The sequence below is a fragment of the Sitophilus oryzae genome, unplaced genomic scaffold (genome assembly GCF_002938485.1).
Source record: "Sitophilus oryzae breed Bouriz unplaced genomic scaffold, Soryzae_2.0 scaffold_41_pilon_pilon, whole genome shotgun sequence".
NCBI classification, from domain to species: domain Eukaryota; kingdom Metazoa; phylum Arthropoda; class Insecta; order Coleoptera; family Curculionidae; genus Sitophilus; species Sitophilus oryzae.
The window spans coordinates 5,945,175-5,963,542 of record NW_022146996.1 but is presented as its reverse complement, the minus strand read 5'-3'; the positions used below and the strand labels follow the sequence as shown (position 1 = coordinate 5,963,542).

The 18,368-nt window shown below is 30.6% G+C and overlaps 2 protein-coding genes across 2 annotated transcripts in view; one reads left to right on the top strand and one right to left on the bottom strand.

Annotated features, from left to right (window-relative positions):
• LOC115885744 (homeobox protein Nkx-2.4-like) overlaps positions 1 to 13,129 on the top strand; it is an 81,442-nt gene extending 68,313 nt beyond the window's left edge. Inside the window, exons 6-7 of the mRNA XM_030904753.1 lie at positions 336 to 422; positions 12,607 to 13,129. Coding sequence (XP_030760613.1) covers positions 336 to 422; positions 12,607 to 12,885 — 366 coding nt within the window. The 3' untranslated portion in view covers positions 12,886 to 13,129. The remainder of the gene's footprint in view (positions 1 to 335; positions 423 to 12,606) is intronic.
• The window catches only part of LOC115885743 (glycogen-binding subunit 76A-like), a 426,966-nt gene that overhangs the window by 305,002 nt on the left and 103,596 nt on the right, over positions 1 to 18,368 (bottom strand). The window lies entirely within an intron of this gene.

The window sequence follows — 18,368 nt, the reverse complement described above, 5'->3', positions numbered from 1 at the left end:
TGTGTCTGAAAACGTTCTATCTTTTAATCTTTCTATATAAGTGTTAATGTTTGACAAGTTTCATGTAAAATTTTAATAAATGACGTCTAGAGGTCGACCTCGCTAAAATTATCATCGATTACCGCAGCCGTCTATGACGCCGTTTTTTTTTCGATCATACTGTATCTTAATGCCTGATTTATTTCAGACAATTGTTGCATTTCGTTGCTTATTACTATTATAATAATTCCTTCAAGCAACTATTACTATAAAATATCCAACCTATGAAGTTCTTTGTTAAACCGAAACTCGCTCTCACTCTATTTCACCGAAAAATAATCTCTTTGTTGTTACAGGTGAAAATCTGGTTCCAAAACCACCGGTACAAGTGCAAGCGACAGGCCAAAGAAAAGGCTATGGCCGAGCAAAATCAACACAACCAGGTAAGGCACTTCTCCTTCTCTCTCTAACTACCTTTCGATTTCACCATTGAAAGGGTCCCAAAGAAATAAGTGAACATAGAGTCGCCGTCATTCAAGAATTACATAAATATAATTAATTGTGATATGGTCCTATAAAATATATTTATCTATAAAAAAAAAAAACTGAATAGTATATAATATCATATGTATTTTAGATCATATATATGATCCAGACACAATATACCGGCGGACCAGAGCTATACTGCATAGTGCTATTATTGTCCAAAATACTAACTTGCAGCCTGCATAAAATCTATTAATAATGTCTATACTTTTGTGGCGGGTTAATTTCTTGAAAAGACTTCTAGGGTTTTCGCTCCTAGAACAAAATCTAAAAAATATAATTGTTATTTTTTGTAAACATCACTGGCGTTGATCCAACGGAGACTAAGTTGTCAGTGGTATTTTACTAATAAAACAAATTTGCCTAACCAACAAGAAATGCTTAACGTTTCAAGAGGTAAGATATATTTCCTCCCTTCCGTCCGTCCGTCGTCTGAAGCAAAAAAAACACAACGAACAAAGAAAAAACTATTTTAAATATCTGAATACTATTCAAAAACACTTTAATGCTGGAAGTACACACTCGCCGAGGCGATCCGAGGTGTACATTGGATTGATTTGGTCATCGAAACTGTACGGTCTGGATTTTAACGTGTAAGACAGTGATGTAAACAGCTTAATGGAAAATCAAATGTATTAAAAAGAGATAAAAACTGGGCCGACACATTTCTTCTATATTGCCGGATTTTGCATCAAAATTTCAAACCGCCCAAGTAGGCGTTTACGAAAAATGTTGCATTAAGAGCGCTTGCACATACACCGGCAAAATCGGTGCCGGAGTCGGCGCCGGCTTTGCACCCGTTACGACAGTTGTATTTAATTCTATTGTATTTGCCGGTCCCCGACTATTTTACCGGATCGGAGTATATGTGAAAGATCTAATTCATTTAATATTGCAATCGACTTCAGGTCCGGCACAGGCACCGATTTTGCCGGCGTATGTGAAAGCGCTCTTAGGGTTGGATTTTTTTTTCACTATTTTCACTCATTCTCCTACAGCTGTAATAGATTATATTTAGTTTAGATATATTATCATCATTTCAGTAGTATACATGAAAGTTTTTAAAATAGCTTATATTTTTCTACACACATTTGCCAACAAACGTAAAAAACCGGCGACACTGTATGCCACTTTTGATTTTGTCTCTCTGTCTGTCAACGGGTCATTTATATTATTCTCTGTCACCCGAATTAAAATCCAGACCACATAAACCAGCAGGGTACCTATATTATATTTTTAGAACGCTCATAACAAGGCAAATAAAATACAAATTAATATATAGGGTATCCCGTTTAAAAAAAAAACATAAGTTTGGGTCACATTTCAAGAATGGCAGCTCCCAGCGGCAATATAGTTGCGAGACTGATTTCTACGTGAACTTCCTGTGAAAAACTAGTTACGCCACTAGATTCTATGTGAAAAGCTGTATGTGACTCGTGTTTTCAGCTTTTCGATAAGTTATAAAATAACTGAAATACAAAGGATGAGAGGATCAAAGGTCGACAAATTAATGCAAAATTTGCAATTTCGCCCTGTGACTACGACAAATCTGTGTGTAGCATCTTTAGTTTCGTAGAAAAGTAACAGGGATGGAAACCGCATCTTTGTATCTCTACTTTGACCCGAAAAGTTATACAGGGCGAGACAAAATTAATATGGAACATTAGTCACTTTTAAAAGCAAGTTACTCCTTTATTTTAAATGGAACACCCAGTATATTATACTGGTATTCAATAGGGAATTTATATGTCTTCAAAATATTATTAAGGTTGACGAGAAAATGGTTGCCATAAACGAGAAACCCTATAAAACACACGAAAATGAGATACCCTGTACAGTAAGGTTTATCGATTTGTATTATTTTTTGAGATTAGTTTAGAGTATTTCTAGATTTACTTATTTCTCTGACTCCCCTGGGTTCCAATACCACAATAATAACGGCAACAACAAAAATCCCCATTCATTAAGACGGAAGAATAGAATTATTGTAGCGTGGAAGGAATGTTTTGAGAAGAGATGGGCTTTAATCCTATTAAAATATGACTTTGCGGGTTTAGTCGTACCTTTATTTCGTAAAGCATTAAGACGTTTGGGTTTTCAAAGGGACGGAAGAAATTTCCAGTATGACATAGGTACCTACCATATGATCGAAAAAAAATGCATGGGATATTAAAATAGCTGTCATTTTATGTGCAAAATTAAATAGAAAATGTCGTTGATCATCATTTCCAAGCCAACTGGACGCCATTTTGTCATCATAGGGTATTATACCGGGTGTATTCCGAAAACTTGGGCAGCATATTCTGCAGATAAAAATAAGTAAACAAGCTCGTATAAATGTATGTCCTAAAATGCGTATATAGTTTCGCAGATACAGGGTGTAAAAGTTTCATTTTTATTTCGATTTTTTCCAAATAGTTTCTGAAGTAACGTCAATATTTTTATGAAAATTGGTGTCCGAGAGTTATTTGACATGAGAATTGAATTTGATTTTGATATCAATATGACTCCCACCGGTAGGGGGCGCCACCTACATATTTTTTAACTGGTTTGAAGAGTAATACATTTTCGTCCGTACCTGTATATAACTACTGACTAAAAAGATACATTTACGAGGTTTTTTACTTAAAAAAGGTCTCTTGGTAAAAATCGCTACGAGTAATGGTTCTCGAGATATTTGGAATCGAAATTATCAATACCTGTGATCATTGACATAAATTAAACATGTTGACTAAATAGTTATTAGACTGAAATAATAAGTTTCAAACGTTTTTGTGCCAAAAGTTCAACAGAAACTGTTCTATCATCATTCGAAGTAAAATTTATGATTAATTTAAAAATAAAAAGTTCCCAAATTTATCATTTCAGTCAAATAACTATCTACTCAACATTTGAAGCATTCCCTCGAATAAGGGTTTATGTTGCATTTTTCAGATATTGGGATTTTTGCACAAAAAGGGTCTCTGTAGACAAGTTGATCCTTTTACAGTAATAAATACCCGCGATAATGTGCCATCATCTATGAACAACATGCGGCACCATCTTTTCGAGCATGGAATAAGGGTATATGTTGTCACATTTTATTCAATATCGTATATATGTCGAATGTTCAAGTCACGCCGTCGCTTTGCAAAACATTAAATAAAGGTCGAAAACGAAAAATAAATGTAACTGAATGGAGGTGTATTAAAAACAAACGGTTAAGAAATGTACAACTTACACAAAAAAAAATGCAATCTAAATTGATTGCCTGCAATAAGGGTTTATGTTACATTTCACATAAACCCTTATTCCCGGGACTCGAGAGTTTATTACATATCGTCCTATTGCTGCCAAAAGTCACTAACTAACATTTTTCCGAAGAACCAAATTCAATCATTACCTATGTTTTGAATCGGAGAATCGATTGCAAATGTCATTAACTACGATTTCTGGCTATTTATGTTTTATTTTAATACCGAATAGTTACTAACTATAACATCTTTATGCAATGCAATTCATCTTTAGACGCATTTTTCTGAAAAGTAATAAAAAGTAAGTTAGTGACTTTTGGCAGCAATGGGACGATATATTATCTCTAATACTGGTTTATTATTATTTGCGTTGTGCAACTTTTTATATCTGGGGATTAATAAAGTTGATGTTAGTACAACTTGAATATTATTATCAATACGCAAACCGTAGAAAATCGTTTTTCTTCATTTACTTAAAACTTACTTTTGTAACATAGCCCCTTTTTCGAGGGAAGCCTTCATTTATCAATAATGACATGTATTGAGTATTTCCACTCTAAATATCTTGAGAACGGTTGCTCCTAGCGATTTTTACGTAAAAAATCACGAGAATGTACATTTTTCACTCAGTAGTTTTATACGGATACGAACGAAAATTTATTACTCTTCAAAACAGTTAAAATACATATAGGTGGCGCCACCACAAGTTCACACAACAAACAAAAAAATTCAAGACACCAATTTTCATCCAAATATGATGTTACTTCAGCAATTATTAGGAAAAAATCGAAATAAAAATGAAACTTCTACATCCCGTATCTACAAAATTAAGCATTTTAGGACATACATTTATACGAACTTTTTTACTTATTTTTATTTGCAGAATATGCTGCCGAAGTTTCCGGAATACAGTTCGGACCACCCATATCTAAAACAATTCTTAATACAGATAATCATTGATTAAAACCGGATATATTTATTACTGAATTCGATTTCTGCAAACATTTTACATTTTTTATTTGTTCTTCACAGTCACAGTTTCGACGTTTCATAACAATTTTATAATTACTAATAATTACTAGACAAGCATTTTTGAGACATAAATGAAACATGATGTGTTTAGCTAAAAAAAATATATGAAAAATTAATTAGCAAATATTTGTGTGTGTGTTCAGATTATACATATATTATCTTTAAAACAACTTAAAATGTTAATTGGCTTTAGTGCTGCATATTTAAAAATGGAAATAAACTAAACATAAAAAAATTGTTTTCTCATGCTGACATTTTGTTCTACTCACAGTGTCTTAGAATAATATGATATGCCTTATTTGAATGTTTTTTTAGAAGAATAGAGAAGAAGGAAGTGATATATCGAACAATCGGTTTAAAATAAAGATACCACAGTATGTCTCCGGATTGTCTTTACAAGTGGAAACACTTTTTTATTATTGACATTTTGAGAAAAATGCATTCTTCATAAAAAAATTTGCTTGTTCCAAAATGGTTAATCCCGTTTATACTTTTCCAAATTTCCATACCGTTTTAGATAAAGCTAAAAGAAGTTAAGTAAAAAATACTAAACTATTCATAAATATACGTAAAAATTAGGTTTTGATTAAAAATATGATGACCTTAACAATCCTGGAGCCGAATCTTAGACTATTAGATCTGTGAAAAAATGCATCCAACCAACCAACCGCTTAAAACCATTTTCAAAATTCTAGGATTTTTTTGCCTCGATTTGCTTAATTTGACTGGGTTATTATATTTTATACAGGGTGCTACAAATTCGAGGTACAAGCATTGGTCTCTCGGTAACCGTAATAGATGGTTAAATTGAGGCAAAGTTGCGCTTTGGGATGTTCACCAAGAAGCCATCAAAAAAGTTTTAAAAATTTCAAGGATTGCTGAGTTTTCTGGAATTTTTTTTTTATTTTTCCTGTCGTTACTTTTTAGAAAATCAAAAAACTAATTGCACATTCTCATAGCCTCTTTATTAGGGCTATCTGATAGTATTTTTAGATTTTCAAATTAGCTGATAATTTGTGAGATACAGAGGCCAACTTAATTTTTTTAAATACGGACCTGCATTTTTTATTTCAGGTTTGGAAAGAACTCGCTCTCCTGAGTACAATAATGTGCCACACTTAATATTTTTTTTGTTTTGGAAATTTGGACACAATTTATTTAAACTAATTTTAAGTCCGGCTTTGTTTTTTTTAATCTTTAATATATTCATCGTTACAAATTTTACAAGAAAAGTGAAATCAACACATCTCAGCAATTACAATAAAGAGTACAAAATGCCTTCGGGAGTATAAGAAGATCTATTCAAAAGCTATAAATAAAATTGAACGAAAAATAAATGTGTGCAGTAGGGAGGATGGTAACCCTATCGAACATGTAGACTATGTATAGAACATTAGAAACTGGTTTGTAGAAGTTAATTTATTCATAATAACTACGATTAATATTATGCAAATTATTAGATCGTACAGGAGAATTTCAAACTCACAAAAGAAAAGTTAAAAATAATATCTTTAAATTGCTGATCTGAATATTATTTATTTGAATCTTTCAATTGGCTCAATTTTCCTTATTCAATGTTAATTAGCGCTGATCAATATAGTTGCGATGAATATAATCCGAATAAATAATTTCGGACTGGAAAGTTGGACTTGAAATTGTTTTAAATAATTATTAAATAGTTTTGTTGCTGTTAAGGTACACAAAACAAAAAAAAAAGTATAAGGTGTGGCATATCATTGTACATTGGAGACCGAGTTCTTTCAAAACCTGGAACAAAAAATGCAGGTCCGTATTTAAAAAAAATATGTTGGCCTCTGTATCCCACAAATTATCAGCTAATTTGAAAATCTAAAAATACTATCAGATAGCCCTAATAAAGTGGCTATGATAATCTGCAATTATTTTTTTAATTTTCTGAAAAGTAACGACAGGAAAAAATAAAATTAGTTTTCAAAAAATCCGTTTTTCCAAAACACTCAGCAATCCTTGTAACTTTTAAAACTTTTTTGATGGCATCTTGGTGAACAGCCCAAGACGCAACTTTGCCCCAATTTAACCACCTTCGTATCTATTAGAGAGATACCATTGCTCGAACCTCAAATTTGTAGCACCCTGTATATTGTGATAAATTAATATCTGTACGTAATAATATTAGGCCCAAAAAGTTGCAACGTGGAATAAATAGGTAGTTATATGGAAAGAGATTATTAAACATAAATATCCTGTATGTCCTCGTCCCTGTGATGGGCCGTCAACAAACGAGCACATCCGTCGGAAGACGCTCGTGTAGAGGACGACAATTTATCGGTTTGATTCAATTAGGCGCGCGATTGAGAGCCAGCCAGAGATCTGTTAGTTAAATGAAAGAGCCCTTGAGCCATCAAGAGGTCGTACCTTGCCAACTCCATTATCTGTCTTACGACAAAATCAATTATAATAACTATTTTGATTTGTTGTTTACTAACTAAATTTCAATTTAGAGTGCCGCAACAATAAATATAACAGCAATTTGACTGGAAATACCAAGTATGTGGTACCAAATTAATCGTAACAAAATGTGGTTCCATTTGAAAAAATTGAGTTATGATTAAAAATATAATTTGGGCATCTTTTGACCGACGAGGAAAATACATGAAAAACATTCGATGATCAAATATATTTTTCTAAGGCTCCTTGGAAACACTCTAGGTTTAAATTTAAAATACTATTTTTCTTTATTGAAAATTTCAATTTGTTGTCATTGTCAATGTTGACATACCTTTATGACATGTTATACTATTTAGAATTTCATTTTCTATCAAATAAATTAAAAAAATACCGATTTAAAAATCAAAAGTTGTAGTCATTTTCAGTGAAACAGCAAGGACCAAAACTAATTGAATGCATCAATCAATCCCGATTTATGTCATATACTAACATACCAAATCTCGTATCTATTTTATCTGAAAAAAAAATAAGATAAAAGCATCCGGTACAGTATTAAATTATAAGTAACCTTATTAGTTATCTTTCTTTTTATGATTATTATGGTCGATTTTCTGCAAAGTAATTATACAGGGTTGTTCACCACATACGACACGTAGTATTGTAGCTAAACGATTAGAGTTTCACAAATTGTAAGTTTTAGGCTCGTTGAAGGACTAGGTACAATTTAAAAATAATGTTGCAAGATACAGAGTGTCCCAAATAAGTAAAAAATATTATAGTTGTATTTTTTAAATGGAACACCCTGTATATTATTCTATTTTTAGATTCTACGGTTGAAATAAAGGTAAATTTGATTAACACTTAAACCTTACCGTTTTTGAAATATTTTCAATTTTGTGAATTTGCAGTAAAAAATTTAAGGCTTTATTTCTACAAGGGTATTAAAGGTAAATATTTACTGAAGATTATTTATTGATCAGATATTGTGTTGCAATAATAAAAATTATACTACCTTATACAGAGTGTCCAAAAATTTATATTAAATAATTACTAGCTTTAAACAGCAATAACTTGTTTAATTTAAATGGAACACCCTGTATATTTTACGAGAATCAGATGGATAATTTAATTGTCTATCAAATTATATTATACCATTTTTTACCTATCTCTTCAAGTCTTCGTAGAAAATACATTTTTTTATAATTTAGACCTCATTTATCACTATACCCATGGAATATTGACATTTTAGATTTTTCTAAAGAAATGTAACAGGTGGTAAAAAATAATAATATTGCAAGCCCATTTGTTTACAAAAAGAAAAATATTTAAATCTTTGTAAAAGAGTATACCAATTGTTACTATTTATTAACATACCATTATTTCCGCCCAAAAATTAGTTAATTGCATACTTAATTGTTTTAATTAACAAATTATTCTAAATAAATGTGGATTTTACTCAGAAATCAATACAATAATAAGTTATGAAAATGAACGTCTCTGTTGTTATAAATATGCATTTGTCAAAAAATGAAAATAAAATTTATAAAGTGTTACTTTTTGCCACACTGTCTAATAGACATACAAAATTCAGTTGTTTAGTATTTGGAGCAATTATTATTAATCAACGTAAACGGTCAATTGATGTAGTTTGAATACCGGGATCATATTAATTATTGGTCCTCTTCAACAAAAAATATTTTAACAATTTTTTTATATTTTAATGAAATAAGCAAATCATATCGACAATATTAGTATCTGTATTTTTTGAAAATTTGTCAAATCTTTAAAAAATAATTTAAAATGCCAATATTCCATGGGTATAGTGATAAATGAGGTAAATTACAAGAAAATGCATTTTCTACGAAAACTTGAAGAGATCGGTAAAAAATGATATAATACAATTTGATAGACAATTAAATTGTGCATCTGATTCTTGTAAAATATACAGGGTGTCTTATTTAAATTAAACAACTTATTGCCGTTTATAGCTGGTAATTATTAAATATAAATTTTTAGACACTCTGTATAAAATAGTAGTTTTGTTATTATTGAAAAGCAATATATGATCAATAAATAAACTTCAGTAAATATTTAGCATTAAAAACTTCGATATTCCATTGGAGAAATGAAGCCTTAAAATTTTTAATGCATTTTCATAAAATTGAAAATATCTCAAAAACGGTAAGGTTTAAGTGTGATAAACCTTAATGAAATTTACTTTTATTTCAACCGTAGAATCTAAAAATAGAATAATATACAGGGTGTTCTATTTAAAAAAATACAACTATAATAATTTTTACTTATTTGGGCCACTCTGTATCTTGTAAAAATATTTTTAAATTGTACCTCTAATAGTCCTTCAACGAACCCAAAACTTACAATTTATAAAAATTTAAAAGTTTAGCTACAATACTCCGTGTCGTATGTGGTGAACAACCCTGTATTATGACTTCTTGTCAAATAAATCGCGTGCTTTAATATCCATTATACAGAATATTTCCACTTGGTTTAAATTTTTTCTTAGGTTCTACCGATATAATCATCTGATGTTATTTTTTTATTAAATATCATCACCATCATCATTATCATTTTCAGCTTATTCAACCATTTCCAATTATGGTGTAGCCTCCCTCACATATTTAGATACTCTCATGATACTCTGTTTGTAGTTGGGCTCATTGTTGTGTATTGTTGGCTATGTGGGCTCAAGTTATCCCTGCTAATTTCCTAATATTATGGTTAGGTCTCAGGTTTGGTCTTCCTTTAGGTCTCTTGATTCCTCATGCTTTAATTTTTGTGGTGGCCCACTTGAGGGAATTATGTCGGTGACATTTATTATCTGGGCCTTTTGTCGTATCCCACTCTATCCTTTTGCGGTCTCTTTTGGTTATTCCCAGCATATTTCGTATTTCGTTCCACTGAGCGTTGTGCGACCTGCAGTTTCCTTATAATGTCCCTTTTAAGTGTTCAGGTTTCCCATGCATAGGTCATGACTGGTAGCACACATTGTTCGAATGTTTACTTCTTTAGATAAAGTGGCATTCTGGATTTGAATATGAGTTTCTTCCATAAGTTCTTTTCCAACTCATCTATGCTAACTTAAGAATGTATTTTCTGTCTACCAGTTCGTTGTACATTACTTTGTTATTGTTAAATTTATTTTGAGACCTACTTTATTGCTGGCTGTATTTAGTTTGGATATTAGGTTTGTTAATTTGTGCTTGTAGTTTTTAGGACTATTGGCAATTAAGGACTATGTCTTCAGCGTCAGTCATTAAATATATATCATCCATATATTGTTTGAAATTCATCCTCCAAGAATTCATATCTCCAAGCGAGACATTCGCGATTTATCTCGGGAGGCACACCAAAACTCATTACGTTCTCCATTCGAAAAAGGACAATGGAGAACAAATAGCTTTTTCATGAAGAAACACTGAGCAAAGAGATCCAGTCCTTTACGAAATATATCGAAGACGGAACAGGGTCATCATAACAATACCTTTAGGCAGAGCAGACAGTGTTTGCACAGGGACGGTGTTTACACAGCAGAAAGAACGGAGCCCTACATCAGTGTAGGTGGCACTGGTGTTTACTTATGGGTCTCTTTTTCGTGAATAAAATTTAAAACGAAGAATGAAAGGTCGACAAATGGATTTTCGAAAAGAGATGATTGAAATTGGACAGTACGGGATGTATTTGTCGAATGTGCCGATGTGTTATTTACCTGGAAATAAAAGTAGAGGAATAGTAGTTTCAAAAAAAATCATAAATTTAAATGTTGATTATTTTGACCAAAATACATTACGTGCATTAGATTTACACAATACTTAGGTTGTGTGCATTTTCCATAAGATAATTTGAAAGTGTTTAAAGTTATTTAATTGGTTTTTGTCATGAAAAAAAACCTGTGTCTACGTAACATGCTGTCAATTTGAAATACCATCAATCTTAGGATTATGTAAAGTGACCAGAAAACAAGCCAAAAATAAAATAATATACAGGTTTAACCGTATATTATTCTAGCTTTATAATTTTATAATGTCTTTTTAATTTTTATTAAAAAACGATAATTCTATCACTCGGTCGGATAGCCTGGCAGCTGTGGCCATTAAACTAAAATACCACTACATCTATATCACTGACTGCTACAAATCAACAATTTGTTTTGTGTGGTCTGCGATCTGTTTTTGTTTAAATGTTTTGTTCATTATTCATGTTGGGGATTTATTTTTAAATGAATGTTAATCGTTAGGAAAACTCATATAATATGTATTTCTTTCGCATAATCAAAACTGTCATTCTAAATTTTTCATAACCAACTGGTCACTCTAAATCGATATCCTTTTTAGACAGATGTATGTCACTTGTCTTGTCATTATTCAATTCATTATTCGAATTCTCAGAATGTTATTAACAAAAGTTTCATCTTAAAATAAAATTTTAATCAATCACAATTGTTTATTTCCACAGTTTACCTGATTAATAATACAGAAATAAAGGTTCAATTACAAACAACTCATTATTTATAGTGATTTGCAGTAATTTTATTAAATTATATGAATATTCTCGTTAATTATTGGTTTGAAATAAATATGAGAGTGTCCTTCAATGAAAATGCGAGTTACTAACTCTAAATTCTAATTCCGAGCTGGCAAATAAGCTAGATGTTTTACCTAGGCCGTTATTTAGATTAGAAGCTACAACCTATCGATGAAAATATGCATAAAAATGTACTTCCTAGCACACAAGGTTGGTAAAATATCAAGTTTATTATAGTGTTTTTCTTAGCCGCGCATGGCACAAATCGTTAGCGAGTGTCACGGCCTTGAATTTTTACTCCCAACACGCGTTAATAAGTTTCACTTCAACAAGTCATCCCGAACCACTCACACTTTTTTGAGCCACCCTATAGAAGTTAAAATATTTCCCTGAAATACATCCTCGTACATACTTTAGGTTTGCACTTAAACAAGATTCTCAATTTTTTTATTCTAGGGACTACAGATGCCCGACGCACTATTGCCAGACCCTGTACCTATATCGGATACTTTTTGGGATACGAATTCTTTTATAAGGTTGCGCATCCCCTTTTTTCCTCCAATCAATGATTTAACGCTTAGAGATAATTGCTGAGAGCGAAAAAATGACAAAAGAAGAAAAAAGCAAAATTGATTTTTACAATGTTTTTGAACAAAATGGAATTTTACAATGTCCTTTTTTATACTGTATTATTAACATAGTTTTTTATTCTAATAAACTTAAAAACTTATTATATTTTTTTAAAATACCAATTTTCTCTCGAATTCTATTTTCGGACCCTTGGAGATTCGAGTTCCACTGCATAAATTAATATATATCGTTGAACGCCATTTCTTTTTTGTTTCAGTCCTCCAGTTCCCCTCGAAGAGTAGCCGTTCCCGTTCTAGTCAAAGACGGCAAACCGTGTTCGGGTAGCAGTAACCAAACAACCACCTCCACTGGGGGAGGCCAGACAACTTCCGACACGTCCAGGTCACAACAGTCCTCCGCTTGTCAGTCCAGCCAGGCGGCAGCTCAGGCGCAATGCATGGCCAACGGTGGCCTGGCTATGGCCTACGGCAGGCAACAGGCCAACTACCAGCAACAATGTGGCGCCTATTTGCCGCTTCAGGCCCGGGCCTGGTAGTGTCACGAGCAATACGGGCTCGTCTACAGTAGCGACATGTGATATAGTTTCGATTAAGAATGTTCGGTTCAGATCACAACTTATTTAGTAGCCAGCTAGCCAATTTTACGTTTAGTTTTTAGTTATTTACAAATAAACTTTTAGTCACGCGATTAAGCTTGAACGGCACAGCGGTGCCCACTTTTACATATTCTCTTTTAATCAACATATTTTAGGAAACAAAGAAATTAATTAATTATAAATATATATTCAGTTATTATTTGCATCTACAAAACTCACCTCCTTAACAGCACTTAAGGGACATAAAGGGCCATTACTACCGCTTTCCCGTTCATAATATTCTAATAAGGTGGCAATGAGTTTTTTTTGCAACGGCTATTAAGCTATTTTGTACACTTCGCGGTAAAAGAGGCTCTAAAAAGAACAATGTTACAATGTTGACTGCAAGGTCTGCTAGTAAAAAATTTTAAGCTTAAAGTATCACAAGACAATTCATTTAAATCAAAAACTCGTAACAAAAAAACTAAAGTGCCAAAACGAATGGCAATGTCAGGAACTTGACATTTTTTAGAGCAGATCTATCACTTGAATCTCCAGAGGGAAATTTAAATTTCATTTAGTCAGCTCGGCGCCGAATATGTCCATGGTTGGCAAAAATGAAATAAATTAATTATAAATATATACACAGTTAATATTTACATCAACAAAACTCACCTCCTTAACAGCACTAAAAGGTCATAAAGGGCCATTACCACCACTTTTCCGTTCAAAATATTCTAATAAGGTTGCGATAAGTTTTTTGCAACTGCTATTAAGCTTCTTATTTTCTGTCTTGTACACTTCGCACTAAAAGAGGATCTAAAAAGAAAAATGTTAGAATGTTGACTGCAAGGCCTGCTAGTAAAAAAATGTAAGCTTAAAGTATTACAACACAATTCATTTTAACCAAAAACTCGTAATAGAAAACTAAAATGTCAAAACGAATGACAATGTCAGGAAATAAATAAATAAATGTGGCAACTTCAGATTTTTTACAGCAGAGCTATCACTTGAATCCCCAGCGGGAAATTTAAATTTCAGTTAGACAGCTCGGCACCGAATATGTCCATGGTTGGCAAAAATGAATTTAAAAACCGAGCCCTTTATTACGCAACTAGAAGTTTAATTGGTATCGCTTATATTTTAGACAGTTTACACATGCGATTAATCAGAACACCAGCCTAAATCATTTTTAATAGTGATGAGCAAATGTAAGACCATAACAGCAAGACTCCCTTGGTCTTGCATTGAATAAGTAGTCATAGTCATAGTCCAGTATTGGTCTTGATCTTGCAGCGATACTCTTGCAAGTCTTGCATTTTTTAATAGATTTGTTTACTAGGTGCACTTTCTACATAGAAAATCGAGCGTAACAATAGTTTCTCGATATACCTATAATCACTTACAAGGTTTACAAAATGAGAAAAATATTTTTATATTATTTGGAACGTTTAAAATTGTTTAAAAAAAATATTTGTGACATTTGAAAAAAATATTATGTTCTATTCGGAGTAAAGCTGACTTTTTGTGTCTCGCCTGTAAGGTCAATAATAATAATATTTTTCTGACTCAAATTTTTATGTAATTGCCAGGAAAACACTATTTATTATAAATTAAAACAATAATTTTGAACAAATAAGTAATTTCTTATATCACATAAACGTGAAAAAAAATCAAGATTGCAAAAGTCTTCAATGCATAGTCTCGGTCTTGGTTTTGCGAAAGTCTTGCACTGGTTGGTCTTGGTCTTACGCAAAATCAGTCTTGGTTATCACTCGTTTTTAATCGAAGTCTCAGTGGATCTTAGTATCCGGCTTTTTAAACATATAACATAAGAAAGCGAATATTTAGATAGGATGGCAAATTTCAATCAAAAATATTTTAAGTTGGCCGGCTGGTACTGAATAGGATGTGATTAAGATGAAAGAATTGTTCGGTGTTTATTTCTTCTTAGAATTTTTTTTGGACGGCCCGTATAACGTTAGAAATTAATTTGCGAAATATGAAATTTACATTTTTTGCCATAAAATATCACAAAAATTTGTTAGCTCATATTTAATGTAGAACTAAACTTTCTAGCAAAGTTAAAAAATTAATGGTTCTCCAAAATAATTTAAAGAAACAAAATATCTAACATTATCAAGACTCTAACTTTTTTTCTATAAAGGAATATTAAAATGTTTAATACTGCCTGTTTTTGTGGTTACTATATTGAATTTAGTACTTGAATTTCTTTCAATTTTACTAGTAATAAATTTTGAATATAAGCGAATAAAAGTAAAATAGGAATAAACAAAAGACAATCAGGAAGACTTTATTATTAACTTATATTTTTTAGTTATTATTTTAGACAATTATTGGAAATATTCTACAAATTAATGAGAAAATTAATGTTGCTTAAAAATTAATTGCTGACAAAAATTAATATTCACGATTTAAAAGCAACAAATAACAATTTTTTTAAAAACTACTTTTTAAGATTAACTTATGGCAAAAATATATATTTCATATTTTGGTTTTATTTTATTGTACATTGACTTATTCAAAATTATTAATTATTTATTTGATATGGAATGTTAGATATTGTGTATATTTTGTTAACATAACCACTTGATTGCGTGATGTAAAAATAATGTTTAGGCTTGCAATATGAAATGATAATTTAACAGAAAAAAAAAGAAATTTCAGTATAAATACATTTTAACTGGGATTAGTGGAATCTGAAACATTAGAAACCATAATATTTAAAATCAATACCATGTTTTCGGAAAACTATCTTCGAAAATATGTTTTTTGAAAACAAGAATTGGGAATTCATTTTTGGTATAACAATTAGTGGTACAGTATTATTACAGCTTATTAGTAACCAGCCTGCCGACTAGATGTCAGATTATTTTTTATTTTATTATTAATTTATAAAAACGAACAGAAAAACAAGTACTAGCTGGTATTGAATAAGTTGATGTATCAGATAAAGCTGATGATACTGCATTTGTTTTAAAAGAATATTAACTAAAATAAAAAAATGCATTTTTTATATTAATTTTCGTTTGTTTTTTCGATTGTGTGATAAGAATAGAACACATATTTCAAAAATTGAAAACATATCTATTATAATAAATGCACTTAATTGCTGGATCTCTTTCCTAAGACAATATTACACAATTCGTCTTCAATATCACGAAGTGGCGGCCAACCCAACTCATTTTTTGATATTTTTCAGGACAGCCGTTGAAAGTTTTTTCCGACTTTTGTTTCAATACTAATCAATATATTATATTGATGCCACTGTGTTTCTTTGTTGTTAACGAAACGCAGTGTCTACAATTTATTTTGGTTGGTATTGAGACAAAAGTAGTAAGAAGCTTTAAACCGCTCTCCCGAAAAATATCAAGAAATGAGTTACACCACTTCGTGATATAGACGACGAATTTATTTAAATATGTTTTTTAATAGGAAAATACTTAATTTCATACTATCATAAAACAAATCTCTAAATATCATATTAATTAGGCAGAACTATTACTGATGAATACAGGGTATACAAATATATATTTGATTTACAATGTTATTGTTGTCACAAATTTATTTGCTAAATAATAAGATTACTTTAAACAATTGCTTAAAATACTTATTTATTCTAAATGCTGTATAAAAATAAGGAGCACTGATGCATTTTGTTAAGGTGACTTATGTACATGCAATAATTATTTTTTAATAAAGTTTAATTTATACTTCGAAATTTTACAGTAGCTATAAATATTAATTCATAAAATTTTATGTGCAATTTTGCTGTTTAAAAATTGTATAGCTTATAATTTTTTTCAACTTCCAAATTTGCTAATTAAAACTAAAACGACGAGAGAAACGTAATTAATTTGAGAACTGCAAAACTAAAACTAATAAAAACAAATTGTGCAATTGATAACGCAGTAATACGTTTTATTAAATAAATATTATTTAAGGTTAACAAAACTTAATTGTATTATATTTTAGTCAATACATAAAAAAATGTAATAATTTAGAAGCAACAAAAATTAGATTTTTGATTATTAGTATTATATTGGAAATACCAAAATGATTTAAATGAAATCTGAAAAATTACTAAAATAGGTACTAATGAAAGATAAATTTTAATATATCCATTTATAAAGACTATCATTTCGTATTAAATAAGTCCATAAAGGCCAGATCTCTTATTTGTATTATAGTTTTTTATAAAAAAATATGGAAATTTAGCCTACTTTAGTAATTTAATGAATTTAATACTTAATTAATAATATGTAGAAAACTGCTCTTACGTAGATGTACATATATGATTGTTTAATTTATGTAAACATTATGTTTTATGTGTAAATATAGAATATAGACTTTCTTAAGCTCTAGATCAGAACTTGTAAAAATGTTGAAAAATAACAGATAAATGTACAGTAATTTGTTAGATTAATATCAAAATATCGCACTATGATGTCGTGTAACAGTGTTTATAAGTGACAGAATTATAAAAAAAAATGAGAAATATACGAATCATTGTAATACCATCGTTTCATTTCATTTCCTTTATGCAGTTGACACACAGTTCCGGCGTGGTTCCGGTATAACCGGAAATAAGGGATATAATAAGTGTTGATAAGTAAAGAGACTATAGATGTATAATTATCGATAATGGATGTGGATGTACATAAAGTTTTTTTACTAAATAAAAGTTTGTCTATAGAGCACAGGATAACAATTTGTAAAGTGGCAATGTAGATCATCTCTTAGACAAAAAATACTGTCATATTTCAAACTTTCAATAAGTGGATTAGCAAAGGAACCAAAATAAGCTAGTACCACACAAATATTTATCAGTACGAATCTACCTTGCATGGCATACCGTTAAAAAAATCGTTGCTTCCTCTTTGCAATATTCTAGCAAAATCTTAAATCGTGCATAACTAAGCAACCTTTTTAAAAACTACTATTTTTACTTTAATTTTCAAAAAAAGTATCATGAAAGTTTCAAATATATTCCAGATTACTAAACTTTTCAAATTTTCACCTGGTGTATAATGTCAAATGCTTGAGAATTTATTTTTGGGGCATGTTTTAAGAGAACAAACGAGAATGAAGGAATATAAATAGAACAAAAAGGAGCAAATGTCGACTTATAATAATTATAGCAACTTATAATTATTATTATAGCGTAGAGAAGTGCAAGGTTAGAAAATCAATCAGTTACAATTTAAATTGTATCCTAAATTTTCTTGTCTTTTCTTGTTACTTGAAGAAAAATAAGAATTTTTAGAATATTTAGAACAAAAAAAAAGAAAAAAAGTTGAAAACAAATAAGTGTTCAGAGCACGTCTTATTCTCCTTTCTGAGGAGCAGAGTAGCTACTAATACTACATATTATTGCAATTTAAAAATTGAAACGGCAAAATAGAAGCTAAATATATACATGG